The 27,193-nt window shown below is 36.9% G+C and overlaps 3 protein-coding genes across 3 annotated transcripts; 1 reads left to right on the forward strand and 2 right to left on the reverse strand.

The window, feature by feature from the left end:
• Positions 1 to 4,849: 4,849 nt before the first annotated feature.
• LOC130974388 (uncharacterized) lies at positions 4,850 to 9,742 on the reverse strand. Its single transcript, XM_057899262.1, has 3 exons — positions 7,534 to 9,742; positions 5,572 to 7,377; positions 4,850 to 5,502 (listed from the first exon to the last, which is right to left on the reverse strand). Exons 1-3 carry the CDS (start codon positions 9,740 to 9,742, stop codon positions 4,850 to 4,852), a joined length of 4,668 nt encoding a protein of 1,555 aa, XP_057755245.1.
• A 2,816-nt stretch (positions 9,743 to 12,558) lies between these two features.
• Positions 12,559 to 18,994, reverse strand: LOC130956709 (amino acid transporter AVT1I-like). The gene is made up of 4 exons (XM_057883738.1): positions 18,600 to 18,994; positions 14,753 to 14,986; positions 13,517 to 13,890; positions 12,559 to 13,432 (listed from the first exon to the last, which is right to left on the reverse strand). The coding sequence occupies exons 1-4, from the start codon at positions 18,796 to 18,798 to the stop codon at positions 12,914 to 12,916; spliced, it is 1,326 nt and encodes a 441-aa protein (XP_057739721.1). The 5' UTR covers positions 18,799 to 18,994; the 3' UTR covers positions 12,559 to 12,913.
• Positions 18,995 to 25,619: 6,625 nt separating this feature from the next.
• LOC130974395 (uncharacterized) lies at positions 25,620 to 26,264 on the forward strand. The gene is made up of 2 exons (XM_057899274.1): positions 25,620 to 26,001; positions 26,220 to 26,264. The coding sequence occupies exons 1-2, from the start codon at positions 25,645 to 25,647 to the stop codon at positions 26,262 to 26,264; spliced, it is 402 nt and encodes a 133-aa protein (XP_057755257.1). The 5' UTR covers positions 25,620 to 25,644.
• Positions 26,265 to 27,193: the final 929 nt, after the last annotated feature.

Below are 27,193 nucleotides of genomic sequence, written 5' to 3' on the forward strand. Positions count from 1 at the left end.
ATAATATAATATTACTAATTTTACTATAAAATATATATTTTTATTGTAAAAAAATAATTTTAAATTAGGCCAAATGACCAAAATATAATCCAAACCCAACCCAAAAATAACACCAAAAAGAAATAATAAACTCAAATCTTGTAAAATATGCTTTGAGTTTGGATTAAATTTTGGGTCGGATTTGATCTTGAACAACCCTGCTCCCTGCTGAAGTGGTGATGTTCTTAATTTAACTATGTTGACATATTATCAATAAAAATACTCATGATTTAATTTGTTTAGAGACTAATAGCTAATAAATAAAGCTGATGAATTAAAGTGACTACTAAAAAATAATTGGAGACCAATTTAAATTGTTTCCTAAAATTAAAACATGGAAAAAGAAAAGAAAAGAAAAGAAAACTACAACTAAAGACGTAGAAAGTGAGAGACTGCTAAAACAAAATACAAATGATACAAAAACCATGAACAATAAAAGAAAGAACAGTGAGATTGTATGTCACATCAAAGAAAAGGATGATAATTGCTCTATCAACATCATTCAAAGTAGAAGAAGAGAGAATGAGAGATAGAAAATATATACATCGGTTGATGAATCCACATACATTGGTACAATACATTGATTATAATTATATTACACTAATTTAAAACCACATATGTATTAACAAGTCAAATCACAATTTTAAACCTAGCAATTCAAACAAGCCAATACAAATTCTATGTATCTATACAACATAAAGTTCGTACATTCTACCTAATAAGATCATTGTCCCCTTGTGAGTGGTACAAAGTAGTATATGATATAACTTGTTGTTCAATTCTTGTAGGTGCAATGTTGCTTACTAAATAGGAATCAATGAATCATGCTCTCATCTCATTTCATGACCTAATTAAAAAGTGGGTCCTTTTGGTTTCATATCTTAGATAAGATAAATGGACAAAGCAACCTCTTTTGTTTTAGGCAGAAAACGGCTTGTAACCTTTTTCAGAGTGTGACATTCATCATGAAAATTGTCTTCATACCTTACCCAACTTCTTCACGTGCGTGTTTCTAAATCTTTGTTGTATAGTAAGTACTAAGTAGTGAGCTTTTTTTTTTTTTTAATTTAATTTGTTATTTTATGTTACTTGACTCGTTGTGGAAGCTTCAATCATTGTATCTCCTTCTTCAATTCCTTCACGTCAACAAATTGTTCTCTCAATCTTTATTTCTTTTCCTTTTTCAGATGGGAAAAAAACTTTTTTTTTAATTCTTATTAATTCAAATTCTTATTATCATTAAGAATTTGACTAATTTGTTCACTAAAAATTATTGAAATGTATTATTTTGCAACAAAAATTAATGTTTGCAATAACATAATATTGAAAAAGGAAATGTTTCTTAAATTCATAGATTTTTTTGTAATTTAAATTTGCATCTCTTTTGATATTTAAATAATAATGATCAAATTTGTAAATATATAATAATAAAGGATTATTTTTCCTCTTAATCTATTTTTTTTGTTGACATTTTTTTTGTCATGCCCTTTTTTTTATAAATAGCATGTATCCTAAAGTTACTGTTCGGTAGTCGGATGCCGGACAAGTCGGGTGATCAATAATGGGTGTGGCAACGCATCGACCTGGAAGGTGTTGGGCTAGGATCTGCCGAGTAGCCGAGATCTCGTCACAGGAGGAGATGAACAAAAGGGGGGGTGCCACCTGCAAAGACACTCCGACGCTCAAGTCAGTTGGTGTGCAGGTGGAAGATGTGACAGGAGTAAAAGGTGACATACCTTAAGGAAGGACAGGTCCTTCCCTATTTATATCGTGTCAGAAATGGGCCCCGCAAGGATAGGCCCATCTTCCTCGAAGCTCCCTCATAGCTGAGGCGAGGAGCTGGCAGGGACGCGTGTCCGGGTCACGTGGTAGGGAGCATGTGCCCGACCGCTCGGGTCGGGTTCTCATCGGGTCGGACCAACCCGGGGCAGGTTGGGCCAGGCCGTTACAGTGCCCCCACGCGCCGCTAGTCGACCGTTCAGGTCGTTGGAGGCGAGTTATTTTTCCTTCCGTCGTCGTGAATTCGTTCGTCCGTGCGGGGGACGCGCTGCTCGCATCCGTTCGCGATTCGGGGCGTTCTTTTGTCGCCTCGTTTCTCGCGAAGGGCTTTAAATGCTCATTAAGGGTCGAAAAAATCCACGCGTGCAAAGACTGTTCTGCCCCCAACCTTTCGCGCTTCCACAAGGCGGTTTTAAACAGTTTGCATTCTGTTTTCCTTCTACTTGCCTCTCTGATCACGCTGCCCGCTCCTTCTTCCTGCATTTTCACTATCAGTTGTTGTTTTCATCGTTGCGCTCTCGCTTTTGTCCGAACTTCTTCGATCACCCAGGTAACCATCCTTTTTTGCTTCCATGGTAGCTTGTATGCCTGTTTGTGCCTGTTGTGGGTATCTATTCTGTGTTTGTTTTACTTCTTCATGGATGCATTTTCTTCGTGTTTTGTTTTTACCATCTGTGGTGTGTCGTGGGGGTTTTGCGCCATTGTTCTGGCCTTGGTTTTGTTTAGTCCCCCTTGTGATCATGGCACGTGGGGTTTCTTTAGGTTTTCCCTGGCTTCCGACCTCACGGACTAACCGCACGGTGCCCCCACTGTAGGTATGCCTCGTGTCGTTAGCCGAGCGTCTAGCTCCGCCGCGGGTTACGACCCGTATGCGTGGGTGGTTTCCGACCTCAAGAACTCTCCCAATCAGATGGGTGAGGAAGAGCTCACGGAGTTTCGCCAAGCCGAGTATCTCTGTGGGGGTACCGACGAGGAGGCAAACTATGACGTATACGTCCCTGCCCCTCACGAGCGGCTTTACGAGATTAACTTTCATGCCCCCCGTGTTCCCGATTGGATCTGGTTCTACAAGGCCATGTTCACTCAGGTGGGGGTTCGCATTCCCCTTTCCTCCTTCCAGATGGAACTCCTGAATCGAATTTCGGTGGCTCCGTCTCAATTGCATCCGAACAGCTGGGCTTCCGTTCGCTGTTTCGAGATGGTGTGCGAGTACTTGGAGTTGCCGACCTCTGTTGATGTCTTCCTCTTTTTCTTTAGTCTAACAAACCCTTCGAAGGAGGGGAAACACAAGAAAGGTTTTATGTCCTTTCGGTCTGCCCAAGGCCGGAGGATCTTTGGTTTGTTCGAGGATTCCTACCACGGATTCAAGGACAAGTATTTTAAGGTCCGCCCGGTCAAGGGTCGTCACCCCTTTTGGCTGTCTCTGGAAAAACAGCGCCTCATCCCGACGTATTGGAGCTTCGGGGCGGGGTCTAACCCTTTCATCAAAGTCTCTTATAACAAGATGTCGGCCGTGGACCGGCGGGTGGCCGACATCTTGTGAACGGTTCTTGGGAGGAATAATGTGAATCCACACCTCCTTATGGGTAGTCGGGAGGCCGCTCGAGATTATATTCGTGAGTTTCCTTTGTCGTGTCATCGCCTGCTTAGATGTTCCGTTGTTGCTTTTACTAATTCATTTCTTAACTTGTTTGCAGTGGGACTTTCTGCCGAGGTGACCGGCATGGATAACTTGTTCGAAACTTTCCTTAAGGACGACGCGGGTGAGGGCACTGGAGGGCAGGAGGCGACGGCTCCTCCAGAAGCTCCTCCGGAAGTGCATCCTCCCGAGGTTGAGACGTCCGCGAAGGCCGCCACTCCGACTTCCGCAACCCCGATTCCTCCGGAGGTTCCCATTCCCGGGCACTCGTCTTCATCTCGTCGTGAGGAGGAGGAGGAGTTGTCCATTATCCCTACTCCCAAGAGACAGAGGTCGCATTCTAGTCCCGAGGGGGTTCTGACTGTCATGGAAAGGAACTTCGACGCTGGGACGTTCATTGATACCCAGCTGCTCCCGGGTACGGAGGATCACTTCCATGGCACCGACCTCTCGGGGCAGGCTCGGTGGATGTATCGTACCCTTCTTCGCGGCGCGGCCATAGCCCGAAAGGCTGAATCTGAGCTTTCTGGTATGGCTTCGCTTCGTCGGAAGCTCGAATCTGCTGTTGATGCCAACAACAAGTACAAAGCCCAAGTTAAAACGCTTCAGGATCGGTTAGTCGAAGCGGGGAGTAAGCTCGACGCCGCCCAGAAAAAGGTTACTTCGGCGGAGGAGAAATTGAAGGTTGCCGATGCCTCTGTGGCCCGCTTGATGGAGCAGGAGGCGACTTTGAAAAACCAACTGAGTGCCGCGCAAGGTCGGGTGTCTGCTCTGGAGAAAGAGCGGGACGAAGCGATGGCGTCCGCTAAGACTGCTCGGGAGGAAGCCGAGTTGTTCAAGCGGAAACACAAGGAGGTCAGGGAGCAAGGGAAAAATGCGATTTTCACGACTGAAGATGCCCTCAAAGCTCAAGTGAAAATTATTTCTCCGGACTTCGATGTGTCGGCAATTGGTGTTTTCAAGACCATCAAGGATGGGAAGGTTGTTGATATGCCGAAGAAATAGTGTTTGTACTATCAAACTCTTCTTTTGTTGAACCTTGTATTGTGACTTTTGGTGCCCGTTAATGGGCTTATGGGATCGTTTACCCGTTTGTTTAATTTCTAACTTTACTTGCTGTCGTTCCGTTTCCGTTTACTCGTGTTTGCCGTTTGTGGCGTTCTTTTTGTTAAGGTCGTTTATCGCGTTTTTGACCTGAGGGGCTCCCGGGGTGATCAGCCCCGGGGCCGTGTATCCTTGTTTTCATAGTAGTCGCTTGAGGAGTTAGTGATAACGTAGGCAAAAATTCGCTTTTCAAAAGGTTAGTGATAACATAGGCAGAAATGGCGTATGAAAATCGAGCAAGTTTAATCATTATAATTGAGGACATTGAAGTACTATTACAGAAATGGCTTAGGAATAAAACCTTCTCAAGTTATCCGCATTCCATGTCCTCGGGACCTCTTTGCCGTTAAGTCTTTCTAGCTTGTACGCTCCTCTTCCTATTACCTCTTTGATTCGGTACGGTCCTTCCCAGTTCGCCGCCAGCTTGCCTTCCCCAGGGGTGGATGGGCCGATGTCGTTACGCCTCAAAACGAGGTCATTTTCTTCGAACTTTCTTTTGAGCGCTTTGGCGTTGTAGCGTAAAGCCATTCTCTGTTTTAGTGCCGCCTCCGCCAGGTGGGCCATTTCCCTGGTCTCTTCTATCAGGTCCTTTTCGACAGTTTTCTCTATTCCCTTCAGAAGTAGTCGTGGGCTCGGTTCCCCGATCTCTACTGGTATCACTGCATCTGTCCCGTACGTTAATCGAAAGGGCGTTTCTTTAGTGGAGGACTGCTCTGTTGTTCGGTAGGACCATAGGACTGAGGCGAGCTCGTCGGCCCAAGCGCCCTTTTTGCCGTCCAACCGTTTCTTGATCCCTAACAGGATGATTTTATTTGCGGACTCGGCCTGGCCGTTTGTCTGTGGATGTTCCACCGAGGAGAATCTCTGCTTTATGCCCAGGCCGGCGAGGAATTCTGTGAATTTCTTGTCGGTGAACTGTGTCCCATTGTCCGAGATGACGACTTCCGGGATACCGAATCGCGTTATGACTTGTCTTCACAAGAATTTCCTACAATTGGACGAGGATATACTGGCCAGCGGTTCGGCTTCTATCCATTTCGTGTAGTAGTCAACAGCAACTACAAGGTATTTGACTTGTCCCGGGCCTACGGGAAAGGGTCCTAAGAGGTCGACTCCCCATTGGGAGAATGGTCGGGAGGACGTTAGCAAGCTGAGTTCTGAGGCCGGCGCACGATGGAAGTTGGCATTTTCTTGGCACTTGACGCACTTCCTGACAAATTCCATGGAGTCGACCATCATTGATGGCCAATAGTATCCGGCTCGGATTAACTTCCTCGCTAGGGCCTTGCCTCCTATGTGGTGGCCGCAACACCCTTCATGGACTTCCCTAAGGACGTAATCCGTCTGGTCGGGGTGTAAACACTTCAGCAGGGGGTGGTTGAACCCTTTTCTGAACAGCTGACCCTGGATGATGGCATATCTGGCAGCTTCCCTTCTTAGCTTCTTAGCGTCTTTTTCATTGTCGGGGAGCTTGCCGTTTTCTAAGAAGTCGGTGATGGGGTCCAGCCAGGAGGGGTTTAGCTTTGTGAGATGTAGTGTGACCGCCGGCTCTTTCATCTTCCCCTGGATGAGAGATCGGTTGCCCTCTCCTGGTTTGGTGCTGGCCAACTTCGACAGGAGATCTGCCCGTGTGTTCCGTTCTCTTGGAACGTGCTGGATCGTGACTTCTTCAAACTTCCGGCTCAAGTCTTTGACTTTTTCCAGGTATTTCTGCAGTAGGGGGTCCCTAGCTTGGTAGCTCCCGTTCACTTGGGAGGTGACGATCTGCGAGTCGCTGCATATCTCTAACCTCGTTGCCCCAACTTCTGTTGCCAAGGCCAGTCCTCCTATAAGGGCTTCATATTCTGCTTGGTTGTTTGAGACGGGGAACTCGAACTTGATTGACTGTTCGTACACGACCCCGGCTGGGCTCTCCAGGATGATCCCGGCGCCCCCGAACGCTTGGTTGGAGGCTCCGTCAACATGGAGCTTCCACCGTGTGTTCGTGTCTTCTGTTGGATCCCCCGCTACTTCTACCAAAAAATCTGCCATCGCCTGCGCCTTGATGGCTTGCCGGGGTTCGTATCGTATGTCGTACTGGGAGAGTTCAATGGACCAGGTCATCATTCTTCCCGCCAAGTCGGGTTTTTGGAGCACTTGTCGGATCCCTTGGTCCGTTCTCACGACAATCTGGTGACTTTGGAAGTATTGCTTTAACCTTCGCGAAGAGGTCAGGAGTGCCAGAGCTAGCTTTTCCAATTTGTTATACCTCAATTCTGCCCCTTGCAGGGCCCTGCTGACAAAGTAGACTGGTTGCTGCTTCCTCCCTACTTCTAACACCAAGACCGCGGCCAGAGCTTCTCCTGTTATAGCGAGATAAAGGTACAACGGTTCCCCATCTTTTGGCTTTCCGAGGACCGGGGGTGCCGCCAGAATTTCCTTAAAGTGCTGAAAGGCTTCCTCGCATGCGGGTGTCCATTCGAACGCTATTCCTTTCTTCATGAGGTTGAAGAATGGCAGGGCCTTTGTTGCGGATGCTCCGAGAAACCGCGACAGCGAGGCCAGCCGTCCCGCTAACCTTTGGACGTCCTTTATATCACCCGGGCTCTTCATCTGGAGTATGGCTTGGCATTTCTCCGGGTTGGCTTCCACCCCTCTCTGGGTTATCATGAATCCAAGGAATTTCCCTGCTTCCATGGCGAAAGCACACTTGAGGGGGTTCAGCCTCATTCCATGTCGTCGGAGAGACGCAAAGACACTTGCCAGATCGTTTAAGAGATCGTCAGGTCTTGTCGTCTTCGCAAGGATGTCGTCTACGTAGACTTCGACTGTCTTCCCTATGAGGTCATGGAATATCCTATTCATCAGCCTCTGGTACGTAGCCCCCGCATTTTTTAGGCCGAATGGCATCACCTTGTAACAGTATGTTCCCCCTGGCGTTATGAACGCCGTCTTGTCTTCGTCAGGACGGTGCATCGGTATCTGGTTGTAACCGGAGTAGGCGTCCATGAAGCTCAGGTACCGATATCCCGCCGCGGCGTCGACGAGTGCGTCTATGTTAGGGAGGGGGAAGCAATCCTTCGGACAAGCTTTGTTGAGGTCAGAGTAGTCTACGCACATTCTCCACTTGCCGTTGTGTTTTTTCACCAGGACTACGTTCGAGAGCCATGTCGAGTAGTCTACTTCTCGTATAAAGCCTGCCTCGAGGAGGCTGGCCGTCTGCTTGGCCACCTCCTCTGCCCTTTCTGCCGACATTTTCCTCCTACGTTGGGCCACTGGACGCGCTTCCGCCCTGACGGCTAAATGATGCGACATGATTTTTGGGTCTACGCCCGGCATGTCGGCCGGTGTCCAGGCGAACAAGTCTTTGTTGGCTCTTATCATTTTGACCAAGGGCTCCTTCAGCTCGCACGGGAGGTTCTTGTTGACGAATGTGAATCTATCCTCTTCGTCGCCGAACCTGAACTTCTCTAGATCTCCTTCTGGCTCCGGCCTGGGCCTGTCGTCTACCCTGGCATCTAGGTCGGCCAGGAATACGCCGGACGCCTCCTTAGACTTCTTTCTTAAGGAGAGGCTGGCATTGTCGCAAGCGACCGCCGTCTCGAGGTCTCCTCTTACGGATCCTATAGATCCGTCGTCGGTAACAAACTTCATAACTAGCAGCTTTGTATTGATTACGGCCTCGAAGTCGTTGATCGTCTTCCTTCCCAAGATGATGTTATAGGCAGTCGAGTCTCGGAGGATCACGAACTCGGCCATCGCCGACCTTCGACCCTGAGGTTGTCCCAATGAGATTGGCAGGGATATCACTCCGTCCGGCTTAATGAAATGATCCCCTAGCCCTATGACCCCGTGTTGGTGAGTCGTCAGATCGGCGTCTTTGAGCCCTAGCGCGTCGAATACATTGCGGAACATGATGTTCGAGTCCGCCCCTGTATCGACGAGGATGCGTTTAACGAGGCCGATTCCCACCCGGGCCGTGATGACCATGGGTGGGTTTTCCGGGGCGTCGTCGAACCATTGGTCTTCCGGGCCGAAGGAGATGTGCGGGGGCTTCTTAGAACTCCGCATCGGTGAGGAGGAAATTGACAGTATCTTTGTATCTTTCTTGTGTGCGGATCTGGATCTGGGTGCAGCGTTTTTGGCCGTCACTACGTTTATCACAGTGAGGCCGTGATCTCCGCCTTCCGGCTCTGGCCGTCGCTTGGCCGAACGGATCTTGCCTTCCTCATCTTCGTCGCGATAACGTCTCCTTGGCTCCCTGATAAGGTGGGAGAATGCTGCTAGTTTGCCTTCTCTTATTGCTTGTTCGAGTGCGTCCTTTAGGTCAAAACAATCCTGCGTCAGGTGACCGTAGCCTTTGTGGTAGTCGCAATAGAGGTTTTTGTTCCCTCCGGTGCGGTCCTTGAGCGGTCGGGCTTTCGGCAGGATTCCTTTCTCTGCTATTTGTTGGTACACTTCCACGATAGGGAGCGCGAGGGGGGTGTAGTTGGTGAATTTCCCGACTCGGGGGAATGTCCTCAGCGTCTTGTTTGGCGCCTCTTCCCTGGTTCGCTCCTTTGGCCTGTCCCCGTTCCCGTGTTGCCGCGGTTGATTGTAGCCGGACTGCCGTTTGTTGGCAGCCACGACTCGACTGACTTCCTCATCGTTTATGTACTCTTTGGCTACCGTCTGGATCTCGTGCATCGTCCAGACGGGCTTCGTGGTAAGGTGTTTCCGGAAGTTCTCGTTGAGGAGGCCATTTGTTAAGCAAAGGCTGGCCACCGAATCGGTCAAGCCGTCGATTTCAAGGCATTCGTCGTTGAAACGATCTAGGTACCTCCTTGTCGGCTCTCCCTGTCTTTGGGTAACCCCCAGAAGGTTGATCGGGTGTTTCGCCTTTGCTATTCGCGTTGTAAATTGGGCTAGGAATGCACGGCTGATATCCGAGAAGCTGTGGATGGACCCCTGCGGAAGGCCGTTAAACCACCTGATCGCGGGTCCCGCTAAGGTTACCGGGAAGGCGCGACATCTTACCTCGTCCCCTACCCCCTCCAGATTCATCCTGGCCTCAAAGGCCGTGAGGTGTTCTAGAGGGTCTTGGGTTCCGTCGTACCTCATGTCCGTTGGTTTGTCGAAGTGTTTCGGCAACCGGACTTCGAGGATAGATCGCTGGAATGGGGTGGCGCCCATTATCACGGGTTGTCGTGTTCTCCTCTCCATGTATTCGCGATCACGCGCGGCTCGGCGAGTTGGTCTTCCCCTGGAATAAATGACCGTGTCATTTCGTCTTCTCGGGATGGGCGATTCCTCGCGCGTGCTCTCTGCTTCCGTTCGGGATGCGGGGGTGCGCCGCGAGCGGCTTCGGTGGGAGTCGTCCTCTTCTCTTTCTGGGGATGGGGTGTAGCTGGGATCGGTGGTTCGCCCGTCCTGCTCCCGATCGGCCAGCTAGCGTTCTAGGTTCTGGACTCTGTGGCGTAGCTCCTGCATTATTATGGCGCTGTCGCTACCCGTTCCCCCGAAAGGTCGTGTCCTCGTATGCTGTTCTGTGTGTTGTCGGGGCGACCTCCGCCGCCCCCTCAGCGAGGCGACGGAGGCTGCCCCCTCCGCTCCGGCTCCTCGAGCTTGGTCTCCGTGACCCGGTGCGACTTCCATTTGAGCGTGTCCCCACGGACGGCGCCAATGTTCGGTAGTCGGATGCCGGACAAGTCGGGTGATCAATAATGGGTGTGGCAACGCATCGACCTGGAAGGTGTTGGGCTAGGATCTGCCGAGTAGCCGAGATCTCGTCACAGGAGGAGATGAACAAAAGGGGGGTGCCACCTGCAAAGACACTCCGACGCTCAAGTCAGTTGGTGTGCAGGTGGAAGATGTGACAGGTGTAAAAGGTGACATACCTTAGGGAAGGACAGGTCCTTCCCTATTTATATCGTGTCAGAAATGGGCCCCGCAAGGATAGGCCCATCTTCCTCGAAGCTCCCTCATAGCTGAGGCGAGGAGCTGGCAGAGACGCGTGTCCGGGTCACGTGGTAGGGAGCATGTGCCCGACCGCTCGGGTCGGGTTCTCATCGGGTCGGCCCAACCCGGGGCAGGTTGGGCCAGGCCGTTACAGTTACTATTGATAGAAATTTCTAAACTGTTACTTTAATAAGTAAACAACAAATGCATTATACATTTAAACTTTGTATATATATATTTTATACAAACTTTGTATATTTAATCTTTTTTTTTTGGTACAAGTTTGTATATTTAATCTTAACATGTATTTTGTTAGCTAAACATTTTTTTCTTTGTTTGTGCTTTTGGTCTTGAGCTAGGGCCAGAACCCTACCCAAAGCCTGGACCATTCCCTGCCCCGGAAGCAGCCCCCTAGTAGAACCTCATCTTCTTTGTTTGTTATATTTCTCCGAAGAAAACCCAAATCGCTCACAGAAAATAGAGGAACAAAAACAACCTCAGAAGTTTGGGGCCCAATTCACAAAATGAGTCCATAAGATGGGCTAAAGCCTAAACTAGAAGACAACCCAGCACATATGGCAATTCATTTCCTTTTCTGGGAGCTCATTAAAATGTCCTTCTTAGTGTACTGTGTGGTCCGAAACAAAAAGAGGAAAAGGAAAGTTATTAACAAAAAAAAAAAAAAACTACACTAGAGTTCGAATCCCAATAGTGAAATATAGAATTTTTTAATGTTAAAATATTATTTGTACATCAAAATTAATCATCAAATTCAGTTATTATATATTTATATATGTATTTTAGCTCATTTTAAATGTGTATTTTATACTTAGTTGATATTGATATCCACTATTGTTTTTAGAAAAAATGACAAATAGGTCTTGACCTTTTGATCGGTAGACATTTAAATCTTTGACTTTTTCAAAACCTGGACATATTAATCCTTCATGTTCACTTGGGTCTATTAGACTCAACAGAAAAATCAAATGTAACTCCCTGTATTACTAACCTGGTTGATATAGATAAGAGTTTTTAAAATTGAACAAATTAGACTTACACTTTGTTTGATTTAGAAGAATTTGGAAGAAAAGAAAATGAAGGAGAAGAAAATGGATGGAAAAATTAGTTTTCCATTGTTTAGATGAAAGAAAGAAAATGAATGAAAAATGTAAAAGTACATGTGGGGTCCATATTAAAATTTTCTCTCTAAAATTGAGAAGAAAATTTAGATTGGAGTGAAAAAATGAGTAAAATTACAAATTTGTCATTATAACATTGGTATATTATAATTTATAAAGGTATTAATGTAATTTCATTTAGGTATGATTTTCTCTCCTCTTATTTTTCTTTCTATCTAAACAAAAGAAATTTTTTTTTCTACTTTCTTTCCTTTCATTTTCTCTTCATCCAAACAAAAAAAAAAATAATTTTTCCTTCTATTTTCTTTTCTCTTATTTTCTTTCTACCCATTTTCTTTCCATCAATTTTCCATTTTACATCCAAACAAAGTGTTAGAGATTGATATGTCTAAATTTTGAAGAGTTCAGAGACTTAAATATATTTTTAAATTCTCAGTCTGCAGATCTAAAAATCAGGGATCGATTTATCCTTTTCTCTTGTTTTTAGTATCTGTCCGAGTGTAGTGAGTGTGTAGCGTAAGGAAAAAAACAAAAAGAGGGGGAGGGGAAATAGTAATAGTTGATGGTGGTTGGCAGAGACAAAGCATGGCGGAGACGGAGAGAAAAAAGGTGGAGACGGCGACGACAGTCAATGTTTGCAAGTGGGACTGGTGGATGGCTGGATGCAGCTAAGCTAACTTGATCCTCAATTTTAAATTGTATTCTTGTGTTATGGAATTATCTAAATAATTCTACATTAAAAATTGTTAAATTATCCTCTTAGTTAACATTTAAAATAGTCTTAACTTTAAATCAGAATGTTTTCTTAATCAAAACCTTCTCTGACCAGATGTAAGCTTTAGAATGGCTGGTGAGTACATAATCACTACAGATATCACAAACTTATAAAACTTATAAATGACAAGAAGAGATACTCATGAAAGAATTAAACTAAATTAAACCTTACAAAGAAAACCATGTTGGGATAATCGAGTGGTCAACCTATTCGTCCGCTTAATATCAGAGATTTAAATCCCGCCTTGTACATACAGCAACCCATTAGGCAGCGGCAAACCCTTAAAATGTTCATGCAAGCTGAGGTACAAACAGAAGCATACAACATCTTTATACGCACAAAATTACAAACAAATAAAGCAGTACTTGTTTATAGGCCAACAACCAAAGCTCCATGTTCTGCAGCACCCAACATGTTCAAAACCATACTCCACTACATGTTTGATAACTATCCCGAAAGAGCATTTCTATCTTATCATGGACGATTTTTTATCTTTCTTCCCGAGACACTTACCAAACACATTCACAAATTTTGAATTATATCTACAAGAGAAGTGTAAGTGCCTACAATGGCAATAGTAACACCCATGACAATAATTGAATAGTTTATGATCATTTCTGAGCCAAATCTCTTGTAAGCTCCAGAAATCTTCAAGTAACAGACGGATGGGACAAGAATTGATGCAGAGACACTTAGCAATGCTCCAACAAGTGACATTAGGTAGCCAAATAAGGGAATTGCCACTGCCACAACAAGAGTGCTAATCAGCAATGAGGTACTAACAATAACATGTGTGAGCCTCTTTTTTCTGTAGTTGCATGAGATCTTGTTCTTTACTGCATTCACAATTGGGGTTAGCATCAATGCATATTTGGCTATTGGATTCACCAAGGTTGTGTATATTGCAACTTGTGAACTGAATTTCCCTGTTGGAAGGTTCAATGTAACCTGTGATTCAACATCTTCACCAAACATTAGGTACCCTAGGATTGCTGCTGCTGCATAACCAAGAGTGCACACTAGAAAGCACACAAATAGGACCTGCCATAGCCATAGTAATTTCAATATTAATATCAATATCATAACTAACCAACTATGCTCTCTTCAAAAATGATTTGTACTTACACTTGAGAACTGATTCTTGTTCCTCATGGCATTGTAGAGTGTGGGAAGAACAGGGTGAGCACTGTAGCAAAATGCATACAAACTAACTGCAGCAGGGATGCCACTCCACCTGAAAACTGTACCTTTTCCGTGAAAGCCTGTTCCATCAATGGTTCCATTCCACAAGAGAGAGAGCAAGAAGACTGTGGAAGCCAAAGCGCCACTAGCAGAAACATAAGACAACAAGCTAAGATCCTCCAACAAGACTGTTGGCAAGATCACAATTGTTGCTAGTATTGCAAAGATTGTTGTTCCACCAATCACAAGCCCTCCAATGTTTACTTCAACGTTTGGAATTAGCTTGTTAAGGTTGTCACCTTCCAAGATGAGGTAACCTGTCCACAATCATGGTCGTCAGAACCAAAAATTAATGGTGTATTTGATTTACCTTTTTGTTTTTTATTTTTTGTTTTTAGAATTTTATAAAAAAATAAATAATAAAAATAATACCTTCTAATTTTTTTTTATAAAATGTTAAAAAGGTTGAATTACTTTATTAATATTTAAAATTTTATCAAATTTATAATTGAATCTTTACATTTTAAAAGTTTTTAATTGGATTCCTATATCGATTTTAAATTTGTGATCACATTCTTTTGGTTCCAAAAACCTTTAACTTAACCAAATATATTTAATCATATTTGCTAGTGGCGCGAGATTGATGAAAACGGTTTTATAACGTTTATTGTTAAAAAAGATTTAATTATAAATTTAAAATTGATAGTAGATTCCAGTTTAAAATTTAAAAAATATAGTGACCTAATAATAAATTGGCATAAACAATAAGAATTAACAGAAATAAAAATTAAGAATTTAATTACTCTATCGATTCTTATAATTTTACTGATTTTTAATTAGATCTTTATATATTTTTTTAATTAAATCCTTTATATCATATTAAATTTTGTAATTAATTTTTTTACTGTAGTAAACATTAGATTTACCAAAATATTTTATTAAACAAAAAAATATATCTAACACTTAATATTTTTTTTGTTTAATAAAATATTTCATTAATTTTAACTTTTTATCATCACAATTTACAAAGACTTAATTATAAAATATAATATAATATACAAATTTAATTAAAAATAATAATAATTATAACAACCAATCGAATAATTAAACCAAAACTAAATGCACCTTAATATTTTGTGTGTTGGCTTTTAACAATAATAGTAATCATAATAATAGTACCTGTTACAACAAGGTAGAGCTCTGAATTCATGGCTATGGAGACCATTAATCTACCTTTGTCTCCAAAAGCACGTTGACCAATGTCAGGGAAGGTTCTGATATGAGGGTCCATATCCATGCATCTCTTGACCAATAAGCCAGTGTAGTAGCAAGCAATTGCTATCATAAATAGCAGTGATATGCTTAGCCATCCCCCTGAAGCCAGTGCATATGGTATTGAAACAATTCCAATTCCTTCATCACACCATCAAACTTTGTTAATATTTTCATCCAATAGTATAATACTACTTTTGGAAATAACTTGAATGTAAATGTTAAAAATACAACAAAAATTAGTGACTAATAATCAAATTTATTTATAATAATATAATAAAAATTTTGTGATATGTCAAAGACATATTTACAAATAATAATTGATTAATGACTTTTTTTTATACACGTAAAATAATTAATTGAACTTTATGTAAAATACACTTCATTTTAGTTTAGGTATATTAATTTAGTTGAACTTGTATTATTTTAAAACAAAGATCAGATAACGCTAACCATATAAAATCTATAAAAAAAAATTAATATATATTTTGTGGCCAATTCAAAGGTGAAATGATTAATTGAATATGAACGTTTCATCTATCATATCACTTGTTATGATTCATTTCTAGAACATTCAGTAATGTTCCAAAAGTTTGTTAGATGCAAGTAGTTGACACGTTGGAATGTATAACATTGACAGTTTGACACAGAAGTAGTGATTGAATCCATTACGAAACTTCATTCAATAATGTGAATCCTGAATAAATACTTAATAAATAAATAACATAGAATAAAGCATGTACAGCGATGACAATTTTTAGCCCAACACTTTAATTTTTTCACCAATAATAAAAATAATAGCAAATATTATGTCTATAATACTTTACAGTTTACACACCATAAAGCCACTTTCCGCCAAGAATTTCGCTAAAATTGTTCCCTTGTATATCATAATTATTTTGTAAAAACTTATGGAGTTGCATCTTAGTAAATTCATATCTTTAATAATACATATTATGAACATGTTAATAAAAAAGTTTAAATAAGATAAAATAGGAAACAGTGTATGTCAAAATAATAATCACAAGAGCACAAACATATTATGAATACTTACACCAATATCCTGACAGCTTAAAAAAATAACAATAAAACAAATATTCTGACATCGACCTGCCATATTTTTGTATTCAAGTGCAGAAACCAGATTCACATCTTGCCGTTGAATTCAGTAGAAAAATTATATTGTAATATCCTTAATAGTGTTTATAAAATATTTCATTTATAAAGGTATTGTATATATTAATTAGTTTTATATATAAATCATAGAAGAGAGAAGAATATCTCATAACCTCAAAACCAAACTAGCTAGTACCGTAATTTACTCACATCTAACAGACATAAGATCTTGGATCTCGTACTACTTTTAATATAGCTGCAAATAAAGAATAATTATTCTTAATCTGAAAGGCTTGTATATTTTTTAAATATGATTTCTTTATGTGAAACTCAATTATTCTTTCTAGAGCATGTTAGACTATATATCGAATATTATTTATATACAAAAAATATATATTAAATTAATTATTAAATATTTATTTATAAATATATATATATATATATATCGTTTAATTTATTTTAATATATATTTTATATTAATAATTAATTTTTTTGTATACATATAATATGATTAATTTATTTATTATATTTTAATTTAAGTGAATTTTATAATATCTATTATTTGATGTTTAAATTAAATTAAATTTATTTTTTATAGTAAATTTTTAAATATTTAAAATTATTTATTTTATATTTTTAAATTAAATATTTTTTTTAACAAACTAAACACCATTTTTAGATGGATAATGTTAGGAAGACAAAAAAATAAAACATTATTTTAATCTTTAACGTTTGGATTGAATTCTAATTTGGTCCTTAATATTTCAAATGTCTTATTTCAATATAAAATTTTTTAAAATATCTTATCTTAATTTCAAAAAAATTTTAAACATGTTTAATATTGTCTTTTCATTAAATTTGATATAAACAATTCGCATATCAAATAGTTAATAGTATTCGATTTCAGTAGGTAAATAAAATTCATCAATCATCTTTTGATTTTGAAGCGTTAATGATTGATTGTTAATATTTGTAGTTTTGTACAAAATAAAAAAAATAAGAAGACAAAGTATTATAAAAAAATTTAGTTATATTTTTTTAATATATAAAAAAAATGATTTAATTAGAACATTATATTATTAACGTCTAAACCACTTATTTTATTAATTATTGGTGTTAAATTCAACTGTAGAATAATATTCAACTTATTTAAAAAATTTTAAGATAGAAATAAAATATTTAAAATATTATAAATTAAATTAAAATTTAGTCTAAATGTTAAAAATTAAAAATAATATTTTATTTTTAAAAAATAATCAATACTTATTATATTTAATATATATTAATTCTAATAAATCACCAAAAAATATATTATTTTTAATAATAATTAATAAATATTAAATAAAATAAATTTTAATTATTTTTATTAATTTTTTTAATTACAAAATATTTCCATTTTTAGACACAATAACAATTACTTTTAATTTGTGTTCATTTGTTTTGTATAGAAACAAGGTCATCCATCTTTCCATCCCCACCAACCCTCTTAAACACAATAATGACACAACCCTGTATAAAAAGTACAACAATAATTCAAAATATAGTACCATCCATCTTGAAGCAAAGATAGACAAGGCAGCTATGAAACTCGGATACTTTTCGATTTATTGTATTTATGCGTTAGATATATTTTGAATAATTTTTTGATTTATTCTGTTTATGTGTTAAATATATTTTAGATATGATATTCATTAATACTTGTCTGATATGCATATTTTATATGTTTAGTCGTGTTTTAATTAAAAATAAATTTTTTTATATCTTTAAAAACATCTAAATATCATTACGTATCAACATCGTAACTTTATTCTTAATATATATTCTTAAAATGAGTTTATATATAAATATTATATAATATTAATTATTAAAACAAAATATATTTTAAATATTTTATATAATTAAAAAATATTTAAAATAATTAAAAAACTAATTTATATTTCAATATCAATAAAATACTAAAATATTATTATAATTTATCTAAAAAATATTTTATATTTTATATATATGCCGTATTTCTGTGTTATATAAGAATTTTAAATTTATGTGTCTCCGTATCCTATGTCGTATTGTGTTTCATGTTCATATTAGTGTCCATACATCATAACCGAATAAAAATCACTTTTCGTAAGAATTTTCGACATATAATATATTAATTAAAATTAACGATTAAAATTAGTAAAATACTGATATTTTAAAAATATTTAAAAAAATTTCATTCTTTAAATTAGTACATATGTCGAAAATAAAAATATGAAACACTTTTTTAACTTTGATAATCACGTCAAAACTCAAGTGTGTATACACGGTCTCTCATCTCTCCTGATAAAGCTACAAAAATCTCAGCAAAGGTTAATGAAATGGGAAGAGACAACTTCATCTTGTGCCAGCAATAGTGATTGATGAGAGATTCAATGAGATTTAGAAACACATACATGCATACAACTTTTCTTGATGGGAGACAATCTACAAATAAAAGTAAAAAGATGACCAAAAAATTTTGTATCAACCATATTAGTTTTCACCTTTTTGAAAAGGCCTAAAAATATGCCTTACTTTTTGTGTGTCATATCTTAACCACTAATTGCAATCTTGTTAATTAGTTTCTTTTAAATCACAGAGACAGAGAGAGAAGTGTAACCTGAAATTGCATTAATCCCATGGAAGCAGGTCTTGAAAAAGGAGGTGTTACCAACATGAACTGAGTCTAAATCATCAGCAGATTTAGGTAGCTGATCTCCATTGTAGAAGCTTCTCTGTTCTACTTTTTCATCACCCAGAAGGGGTATGGTGATGGAGTTTTTTCCATCATCACCACCTTGCTCTCTTGCACTAGCCATAATGATAATAAACAAATGAAAAAGATTTAATTTGTGTGCTTGTGATCGATCACTGCAATCACACACACTGTGTGTGTTTTTTATGATAGAATGAAGGACCAAGCACCCTCAGATGAGTTCCTTTCTTTCCTCTATCAATTTTATTTTTATATGCAACACAATAGGCTACCCGCTACTAGATGGTGAAATAAACGAGTTATTAGGGAACTCAATTATATTAAATTAAATTACTCTTTTATTTATTTATTTTTCTTTTCATTGTCCTAGATCTACTCTGGACCCATCGCGTTTGGCCTTCGTATATGGTACCTGAACCACTCCTAATATAAAAGAGATTCTGTATCAATAATAAGTTTTTTTTTTTTTTTAAACATGTTATGAGTACGCTAAAATCAATTTTAGAATATAAATATATATTAAAATAAATTAAATTATATATATATTTATATATATATATATATATTAATAATTAATTTTAATATATAAATAATTTTTTATTTTTAAAAAAATATTAATTTATGTTATATTTTATATTTTTAAAAAGAGATAAAAAAAGATTGAAACAGTCTCAAGAAATTAAAGTAAAAGTGGGAATAAAAAACCGTATGGATCTGAAATGGTAAATAAGAAAGTAAGAGGGAAAATTAATAAATAATAACAATAATATATATTATTATTATTATTATTATTATTATTATTATTTGGGTGGCATTAAAAGAAAGCAAGAATGGTTAGCCAAAATTAACGGAAATTAAAGAAATTAAAACAAGTGGCAGGGTTCACATGGTTTGGACCAAATCTGCAAAAGTCTACATTGTAGATAAGCTCCAAATGCACTGTAAGAGGAAGGATATTGAAATAGGAAAGATATAACAAAATTAAGGATGCAATTAAGTAGGATAGAGGAAAATAAGTTGGGAACAATTTTATAGAAGGAAATACTAAAGAGAAAAATGATTTCAATATTAAATTTATCCAAGTTTAATATATCACTATCATTTTTATTTATAGTAAAATTTATTACTAATTAATAATAGATATGTAATTTTATTACTGATAATTATGTATTTAAAGTTATCAAAAATTATAAATTTTAATTATAATTAATAAAATAAAAATTTAATTTTAAAATAATATTTTTTTATTTTATTTCTATTTTATTAGACTTTTTGTGTTTAAAATAAGAATAAATAAGTATTATTTCTGATCATGAAAAATTTATGCGCTGATAAAATTGATCACGAAAGAAAAACAGCGCTATATTTATAAAAGATGAATTATGTTCAACACAAATATTCAATCGTTAAATTTTTGTTGACCCAATCTAAAAAACGCATCAAATTAAAAAATTAATCCTACCATCATTTTCAAACCCCTATTATGCCTCACTCTTATCTCACTTGCAATGGCAGGTTGAAGAAACGAGCTTGAATCTCAGTTAAATTGAAATTTAATTCAACGTGAATTTAAAAAAAAAAAAAAAACATTTCAGATTTTTACTTAGAGACTGAAATTCCATCAATTTGTTTCAGTTTACAAAGGATTCATAAACACATTCATTTCATATGTGAAGCGCATGTAACAAGATGGATACAATGCAACAACAGATCATACATAAATTAGATGCACACTTGGTAACAAATCATCACTGGACTCTAATCATCTAAATCTAGAATTAAAACTAGAGGTGTTGCATAATAAATTAAAGAAACAGAGAACATACATTCTGATCCTTTATTTGGAGATCCAAACAAAATAGTATTGTCGAGTAGTAGAGAAAAATGTGATTGTTATTAAAAAAAGTATTGAAAAATAATGATAATTGTGAACCACGTGAATAATAGATTAAAAAAAGTAAAATTAAAATTAAAATTTAAAAAATTAGGATTAACAATAAACGTTTATGATTATATTTTTAATCTTACCATAATCTTTAATATACGTTTTTGCCGTCATCGTTCTCTTCTTCTCACCTCGCGCCGCTGCAATCCCCGCCGGCCGTATCGATGCCGTTACAATCTCCGGCCGACACGCCGAAACCTTTTCCCTAACCCATCACCCCTGTTAGTGTGAACTCTCTCCTTATATGTGTATAGAATTAGTGCCTATCATCCTCTTCCGGTCGTGGCAGCCACGATGGCGATGGGCATTTTTGATAGAGGGACGTGGCTCCATCCGACCTCCCACTCCCAACTTCTATCACCCTTTCGTCTTGCAATTTGTGCTTCTTCAGTGCTGTATGGCAGCGATCTAGATCCGAAATTGAAGGTAATTGTTGTTGGCGACTGTAGAGTGTGTGACGGAATTCGCTCCTGATTTTGCTGTCGTTGCTGGGGATGCTGTCCATAACTCATTAAAATTCATCGTTTAGTCGCTGCGTTGTTTTCATCACGGCCTTTCAGTGAAACTACTTCAATGGCCAGTTCAAAATGGCCATTTTAGTAGGTATGAGGATGGTTATTTTAATTCTTATATGGATGATTATTTTGATTGAATTGAGTTTAGTTATATATAATTAAAATATGCTGGATGTTCAATTTATTATGTATGCGAATGATTATTTTTATCATTAATTAAGTGATTGTTATTTTCACTAGGAATGAGCGATGCCAGTGACGGGGTGTGGCAAACCAAGCAGCGACGCCGATGAGGATCTTTGTTGACTTAAAATTTTTTAATTTTTGAATAGAGTTTTTTGGTTGGATAATTTGGGTGGAGTATTTTTTTTAACTTTATTGGGCCAAATTTTCAATCCGTTGATCAAGTTATTCATATTCTCCGTTGTCTATCTAAGGGAGCCGTATTTATTATTGTTCTAGTCTATCTCCTACAACAAGAGTGATGATAGAGCAATATTTGATGTAAGGATGAATACGTTCTCTTGCCTTAAAACAGATGTGTATATCCTGGTAGACATCGAATCCTGTTTGTTGAAAAAGCACTACAAGAGATGTTGTACTTCATCTTCCTCCAAAATAGTGATCTTTGTCTGTTACCACTACCTCCTTCTCTATGTCAACGTTGTAAAACAAAGACATCACCGCCATTGCCCATTCTAATGCATTTGACATCACATTCAAGCTCATTTTTTTGATCTACGACCTACGACACCACAAACACATTCGGGCACCAATCTGTGACACCGCAAGTGCGTTCCGACTCAGAGTAAGGTATATTAGGAGGTTGAAGGTCAAAGATGATTGGTGATAGGGTTAATTTTAAATTTTAACGCGTGTTTTAAACAAGTCAACAAAAATTTAACAATTAAATATTTTTATTGAGCATAATTCATTTTTTATGGATATAAAGTTCATTTTGTTCTTTCATAATCAGTTTTATCAACACTCAAATCTTTCATAACTAAAAAATAGCTATTTAAAATAATTGTTCTTACATCTAGAAATATTCGTAACAAATCTAAAAACTCCGATTATAGATCTAGAATTTCTATCTTTAAATTTATTGAATATTTGTTGAATAGTTAATTTAAATCTAAAAATACTTAATTTTCTGAATTTGTTATGATTCTATGTTTTTCTACTCTAAAATTAGTGAATTTGTACATGAAATTTTAGATTTGGTTGCTCTTCATGTTCTAATTTCAGTTCACACAATCTTACATTAAACTAAGTTTTCATCGTAGATTTGGGATTTTTTTTAAAAAAAAATTCTCTCTGAATATGAATTTTTAATCCACTGACAAAATTTAGAAGCAATAATTCAGGATTTGTGATATTAATGCTTCTGTATAAACCATCAAATTATCATAACATTTTGAAATTAAATTGTACCAAATTATTTTTTAATTGAGTTCGACAAATCACCATATAAATTAAAAACGGTGGTTAATAAAACACTATTATAAGAGAAATGATATTAAAATAAAAAAAAAGTTAATAGAAATATGAGAGAATCATAAAAAAAAATTAAGTAGGATAAAAGGAAATAAAAAGGGAATAATTTCATAGAAGAAATTCCAAAAAGAAAAATGATTCAATTACTAAATTTATCTATAATTGATTACATTACTACCATATTTATTTATAGTAAATTCTACTATTAATAATAAGTATTAGTTGGACTATTAGATTCACTTTTACCCATTACATAAATACCAAATATCTTGTGAATATGTGTATTTTTTATTCATTGAAAGTTAAAAGAGGTGCCACACTGTTGTAACCTTGTTATAGTAAAATAAATCTGGTTGGGCCGGTTTATAAATAAATCGATTTGTGAAAGATATAACATTTATTTATTTTAATTATTTAAATCAAATATTATTCTAGTCTCTAATGTTTAAATTAAATATTAGTTTCGTTCTTAATATTTAAAATATTTTATTTTTATTTTAGATGTTTTATTTTATCTTATTTTAATTTTTTATCAAAATTATTTTTTTCAAAAATACAAATTTTTCTATTATTTTTTCATTACTATTCTATCACGTTCATTTTTACATAATTACAACCACCACTATGATCACGATAATTATAATTTTACTGCTATCTAAAAGATAAAATAAAACAAAATAAAATATTTTAATATAATATTTAACTCATTATTTTTATTAATTATGAAAAACAAGATATAAAAACAAACACATCAAAAGTTATTTGCTATATCTGATGGTTGGAGCTCCAAACGGAAGTGTCTCATAGGGAAGGAGAAGCCGTAATTTGACTCACTCAGTTGTGTTGTACTTGTGTAATTGTGTTATTATATACTACAAATGTGACACGCAAACTTCTTCAATCCAAGACACAAAATATGACTTTATTTATTATTTAAGTGGCCCCCTTAAACAAGTGGCAGTGTTCACATGTGGCTTTGGACCGAACCTGCAAAAATCTAAATTGTAGATAAGCTCCAAATTTGGAAATACTTCTTGCCTTGGCTCTTGCTCCCACACTCCCGAATTTGGGGCCTAATACGGAAAGCAATAAGTTGACACTGAACCATCTAGAAATTTCACGCCTTCTATGATTATACATATCAATAATGCTTTATATTTAGGTAAAAAATTATCTAAGTTATTTAAGTAATATTGGCCAGATGCGCTTTTCTTTCTTCTCACTCGTTTGTTATACATACATTACATATAATGTATTACAACCTAAAATTTTGCTCAACGTAAATCTTTTGCTGCAACGTAAATCTCTTTCTTTTTCTTCTTTTCTACTCGTATTTTTCCTTATTGATCTGCATTGCCTTTGTCGTTCTCCTCTGGTCGCATTCATCTTTTCGTTTTCTTCTTTCAATCTGGTTATGTTGCATTTATCTTCTTTCTATTCTTCTTCGTTTTCTTCTTCGATCTACACTTCTGAATCGAAACAATGAATGACTCAATTTTAGATCAGTTGAATGAGAACGATTTAGATTATTCTTCTGAAATGAATTAAACTGACGAAGTTTGGATTATTCAATTTTGAATCAAATTGATGGAATGGACGGAGGTGTACTGAATTAAATTGAATTGAATTGATAATCTGTAAATTGTAGGCAGAGCTGTTTGAATTCAATTTTATATAATGGATTATGTTTCGTTCACTCAGTACTATGCAATTGTTTCACCATGAGTACGCGTTTCGGTTCACTATGCAGAAAGCTGTTCGAATTTGATTTTATATAATGGATTATGTTTCGTTCACTCAGTACTATACAATTGTTTCACCATGAGTACGTGTTCGGTTCATTATGCAAAAAGATGTTTGAATTTGAATTTATATAATGGATTATGTTTCGTTCACTCAGTACTATATAATTGTTTCACCATGAGTACGTGTTTTGGTTCATTATGCAGAAAGCTGTTCGAATTTGATTTTATATAATGGATTATGTTTCGTTCACTAAGTACTATACAATTGTTTCACCATGAGTACACGTTCGGTTCATTATGCAGAAAGATATTCGAATTTGAATTTATATAATAGATAATGTTTCATTCATTTAGTACTATACAATTGTTTCACCATAATAACATGTTCGGTTCATTTCTGTTTTGCACAATTCAAAACTCTTCCTCCTCACCTTCTAGTCTTCTACTACTTCTTCATCAAAGAGAAAGAGGAAAAGAAAAAAAAATACAGCAGCAACAACAACAAAAAAATGACGATAAGAAAAAAACACATGAAGAAGAAGGAATGCGAAAAGGAAAGAGGAGAACGAGGAGGAGGAGGAACGCGAAGAAGAAGAAGCGTTGGGCAAGAGCGGTTTCGTATATGTTAAGTGTGTGTATTTCACGTTTCATTTAATGGTATTGGATTTCTATAGTGTTAGACCAACTTGAATGAACTTAAATACAAAATTATATGAATGTGTAGCATGACTGTATACATATTTAGTTATGAGAAAAGGACAAATAGGTCCCTAACCTTTTACCCCGTAGCCATTTTCGTCCCTGACCATTTGAAAATACTTTTAAATCCTTGACCTTCACAAAATTTGGATAGATGAGTCCCTCTGTCCAAATGCCTCCGTCAGACCAAACAAAAAAGTCTGACGTGGCTCCTGTTCTGATGACCTTGCGTCACGGGTTGACATGTGGACTGATGAGTAGAAAGCTACTTTCAAAAATTGGACAAATAAGTCCCTCAACCTAAAAACTACGTCGTTTTGTATTTGAGCCTAATCCTTAAATTGATTGCGTTTCTTTGTGTATACTGGTGGTGAGGAGCTCAACCTGCATCAACAATGGCTGCTAATGGAGCAACATCAACGTCAAGAAGAAGCTTCAGTGGAGTAAGACAAGATTAGGCCTTACCCAATACAAATCCCTTTCGCCGCAAATTCACAACACCAACGAAACTAAACCTGAACGAAGCATTAGCTTAGGCACAGATAGCAATGGAAGACAGTTTTAGAGTTCGCGTCGACAAAGCCTTCGGTTCTCTTCCTCTTTCTTCAACCTCCCCTTCTTCTCTTTCCTCTCTCTGGTCTCTCGCCGACGACGAAATCAACTCCACACCCTCCAACCAATCCGAACCTAAACCCGACCCTAAACCCTCCACAACCTCCTCCTCTTTTTCTTCTAGCTTCCGGGTTCAGCTAGAGAATGACCTCGACAATCTCAATGACAAAGATGACAATAACAAAGATGGTGACGTGGGGTTTTATTGTACTCAGCTCAAACCCGACGATTACGACGATGAACAATGGCAAATTAGGTCTGGTATTGGCCTCGATTGCACCCTTGATCACGAGGTACTACTAATTCCTTATCTCTTGTTTTATATTTTGTCAATTTTCACTTAATAATTGAAATTACAATTGGAACCTACACGAATTGAAATTTGGATGCTGAAAATATAGCTGCATTTGAATCAATTATGGTTTGTGCCATTTTTTCTGGTTAAATATTTAAGATGTTTACTTTAGATAATATTTTTGAATGAAAATCTTGAATCAATTGGTTTGTGCAGGAGGAAGATAAATATGATAAACAAGCAATTGAGAAAGAGAACTAGGGGGATCGATATGAAGGATATAGCTGAATTTTCTTGTCTTATTCCGTTGAAGCTTCTTTTTGACGTTGATGATGCTCCATTAGCAGCCATTATTGATGCAAGTAGAGCTCCTCATCACTAACATACACAAAGAAACGCAATCAATTTAAAGATTAGGGCCAAATACGAAACGACGTAGTTTTTAGGTTAAGGGACTTATTTGTCCAATTTTTGAAAGTAGCCTTCCACTCATCAGTCCACGTATCAACCCGTGACGCCAGGTCATCAGAACGGGAGCCATATCAGACTTTTCTGTTGGGTCTGACGGAGGTATTTGGACGGAGGAACTCATCTGTCCAAGTTTTGTGAAGGTCAGAGATTTAAAAGTATTTTCAAATAGTCAAGGACAAAAATGTCTGCAGAGCAAAAGATCAGAGACCTATTTATCCTTTTCTCTTTAGTTATTTACAAGCAAATTGTTATTTATCTTTATTCATCAGAAAGAAATTTGAGAATTAATAACTACTCTCAAAACTTAAACAAATACGTTAAAAAATAATGTAAGTATAAAATGGGGGCAAATTACATGAACAAATAAATGAGGAATCAATTTTATTCAATTGTAAATTTTTTAAAATAGTTATATTTTGATTCTTTATTTATTCTACATAAATAGTTACAAAGTGTAAAAATTTCAAAATGTATATATAAACTACTACAGAGTAAGATTTATATAAGAATTTACTATTATTATAAATCTTTACAGAATATAGAGATTTATGTATAAATTGACTACTATCATAAATCGTTAGAAAATATAGTAATTTACTAATTTACATGTTTTTGTTTATTTTTTTCTCTTCACTATTTTGTATTATCTCTCTGATTTAATATCTATCTATTATTTTTTATGATTTTTTATTAAAATAAATATACTAAAAAATAATTTT

The sequence above is a fragment of the Arachis stenosperma genome, chromosome 1, assembly GCF_014773155.1.
Source record: "Arachis stenosperma cultivar V10309 chromosome 1, arast.V10309.gnm1.PFL2, whole genome shotgun sequence".
Lineage (NCBI taxonomy): Eukaryota > Viridiplantae > Streptophyta > Magnoliopsida > Fabales > Fabaceae > Arachis > Arachis stenosperma.

Coding starts and splice junctions, on each gene's coding strand:
- LOC130974388 (XM_057899262.1), bottom strand. CDS start 9,742: ATGGAGAGGAGAACACGACAACCCGTGATAATGGGCGCCACCCCATTC. Junction 7,378..7,533: donor CTTCATGGACGCCTACTCCG/GTTACAACCAGA, acceptor ATGACCTCATAG/GGAAGACAGTCGAAGTCTAC. Junction 5,503..5,571: donor AGAAGCCGAACCGCTGGCCA/GTATATCCTCGT, acceptor GTATCCCGGAAG/TCGTCATCTCGGACAATGGG.
- LOC130956709 (XM_057883738.1), bottom strand. CDS start 18,798: ATGGCTAGTGCAAGAGAGCAAGGTGGTGATGATGGAAAAAACTCCATC. Junction 14,987..18,599: donor TGGGATTAATGCAATTTCAG/GTTACACTTCTC, acceptor GGTGTGATGAAG/GAATTGGAATTGTTTCAATA. Junction 13,433..13,516: donor ACAAGAATCAGTTCTCAAGT/GTAAGTACAAAT, acceptor TGGCTATGGCAG/GTCCTATTTGTGTGCTTTCT.
- LOC130974395 (XM_057899274.1), top strand. CDS start 25,645: ATGGAAGACAGTTTTAGAGTTCGCGTCGACAAAGCCTTCGGTTCTCTT. Junction 26,002..26,219: donor ATTGCACCCTTGATCACGAG/GTACTACTAATT, acceptor TGGTTTGTGCAG/GAGGAAGATAAATATGATAA.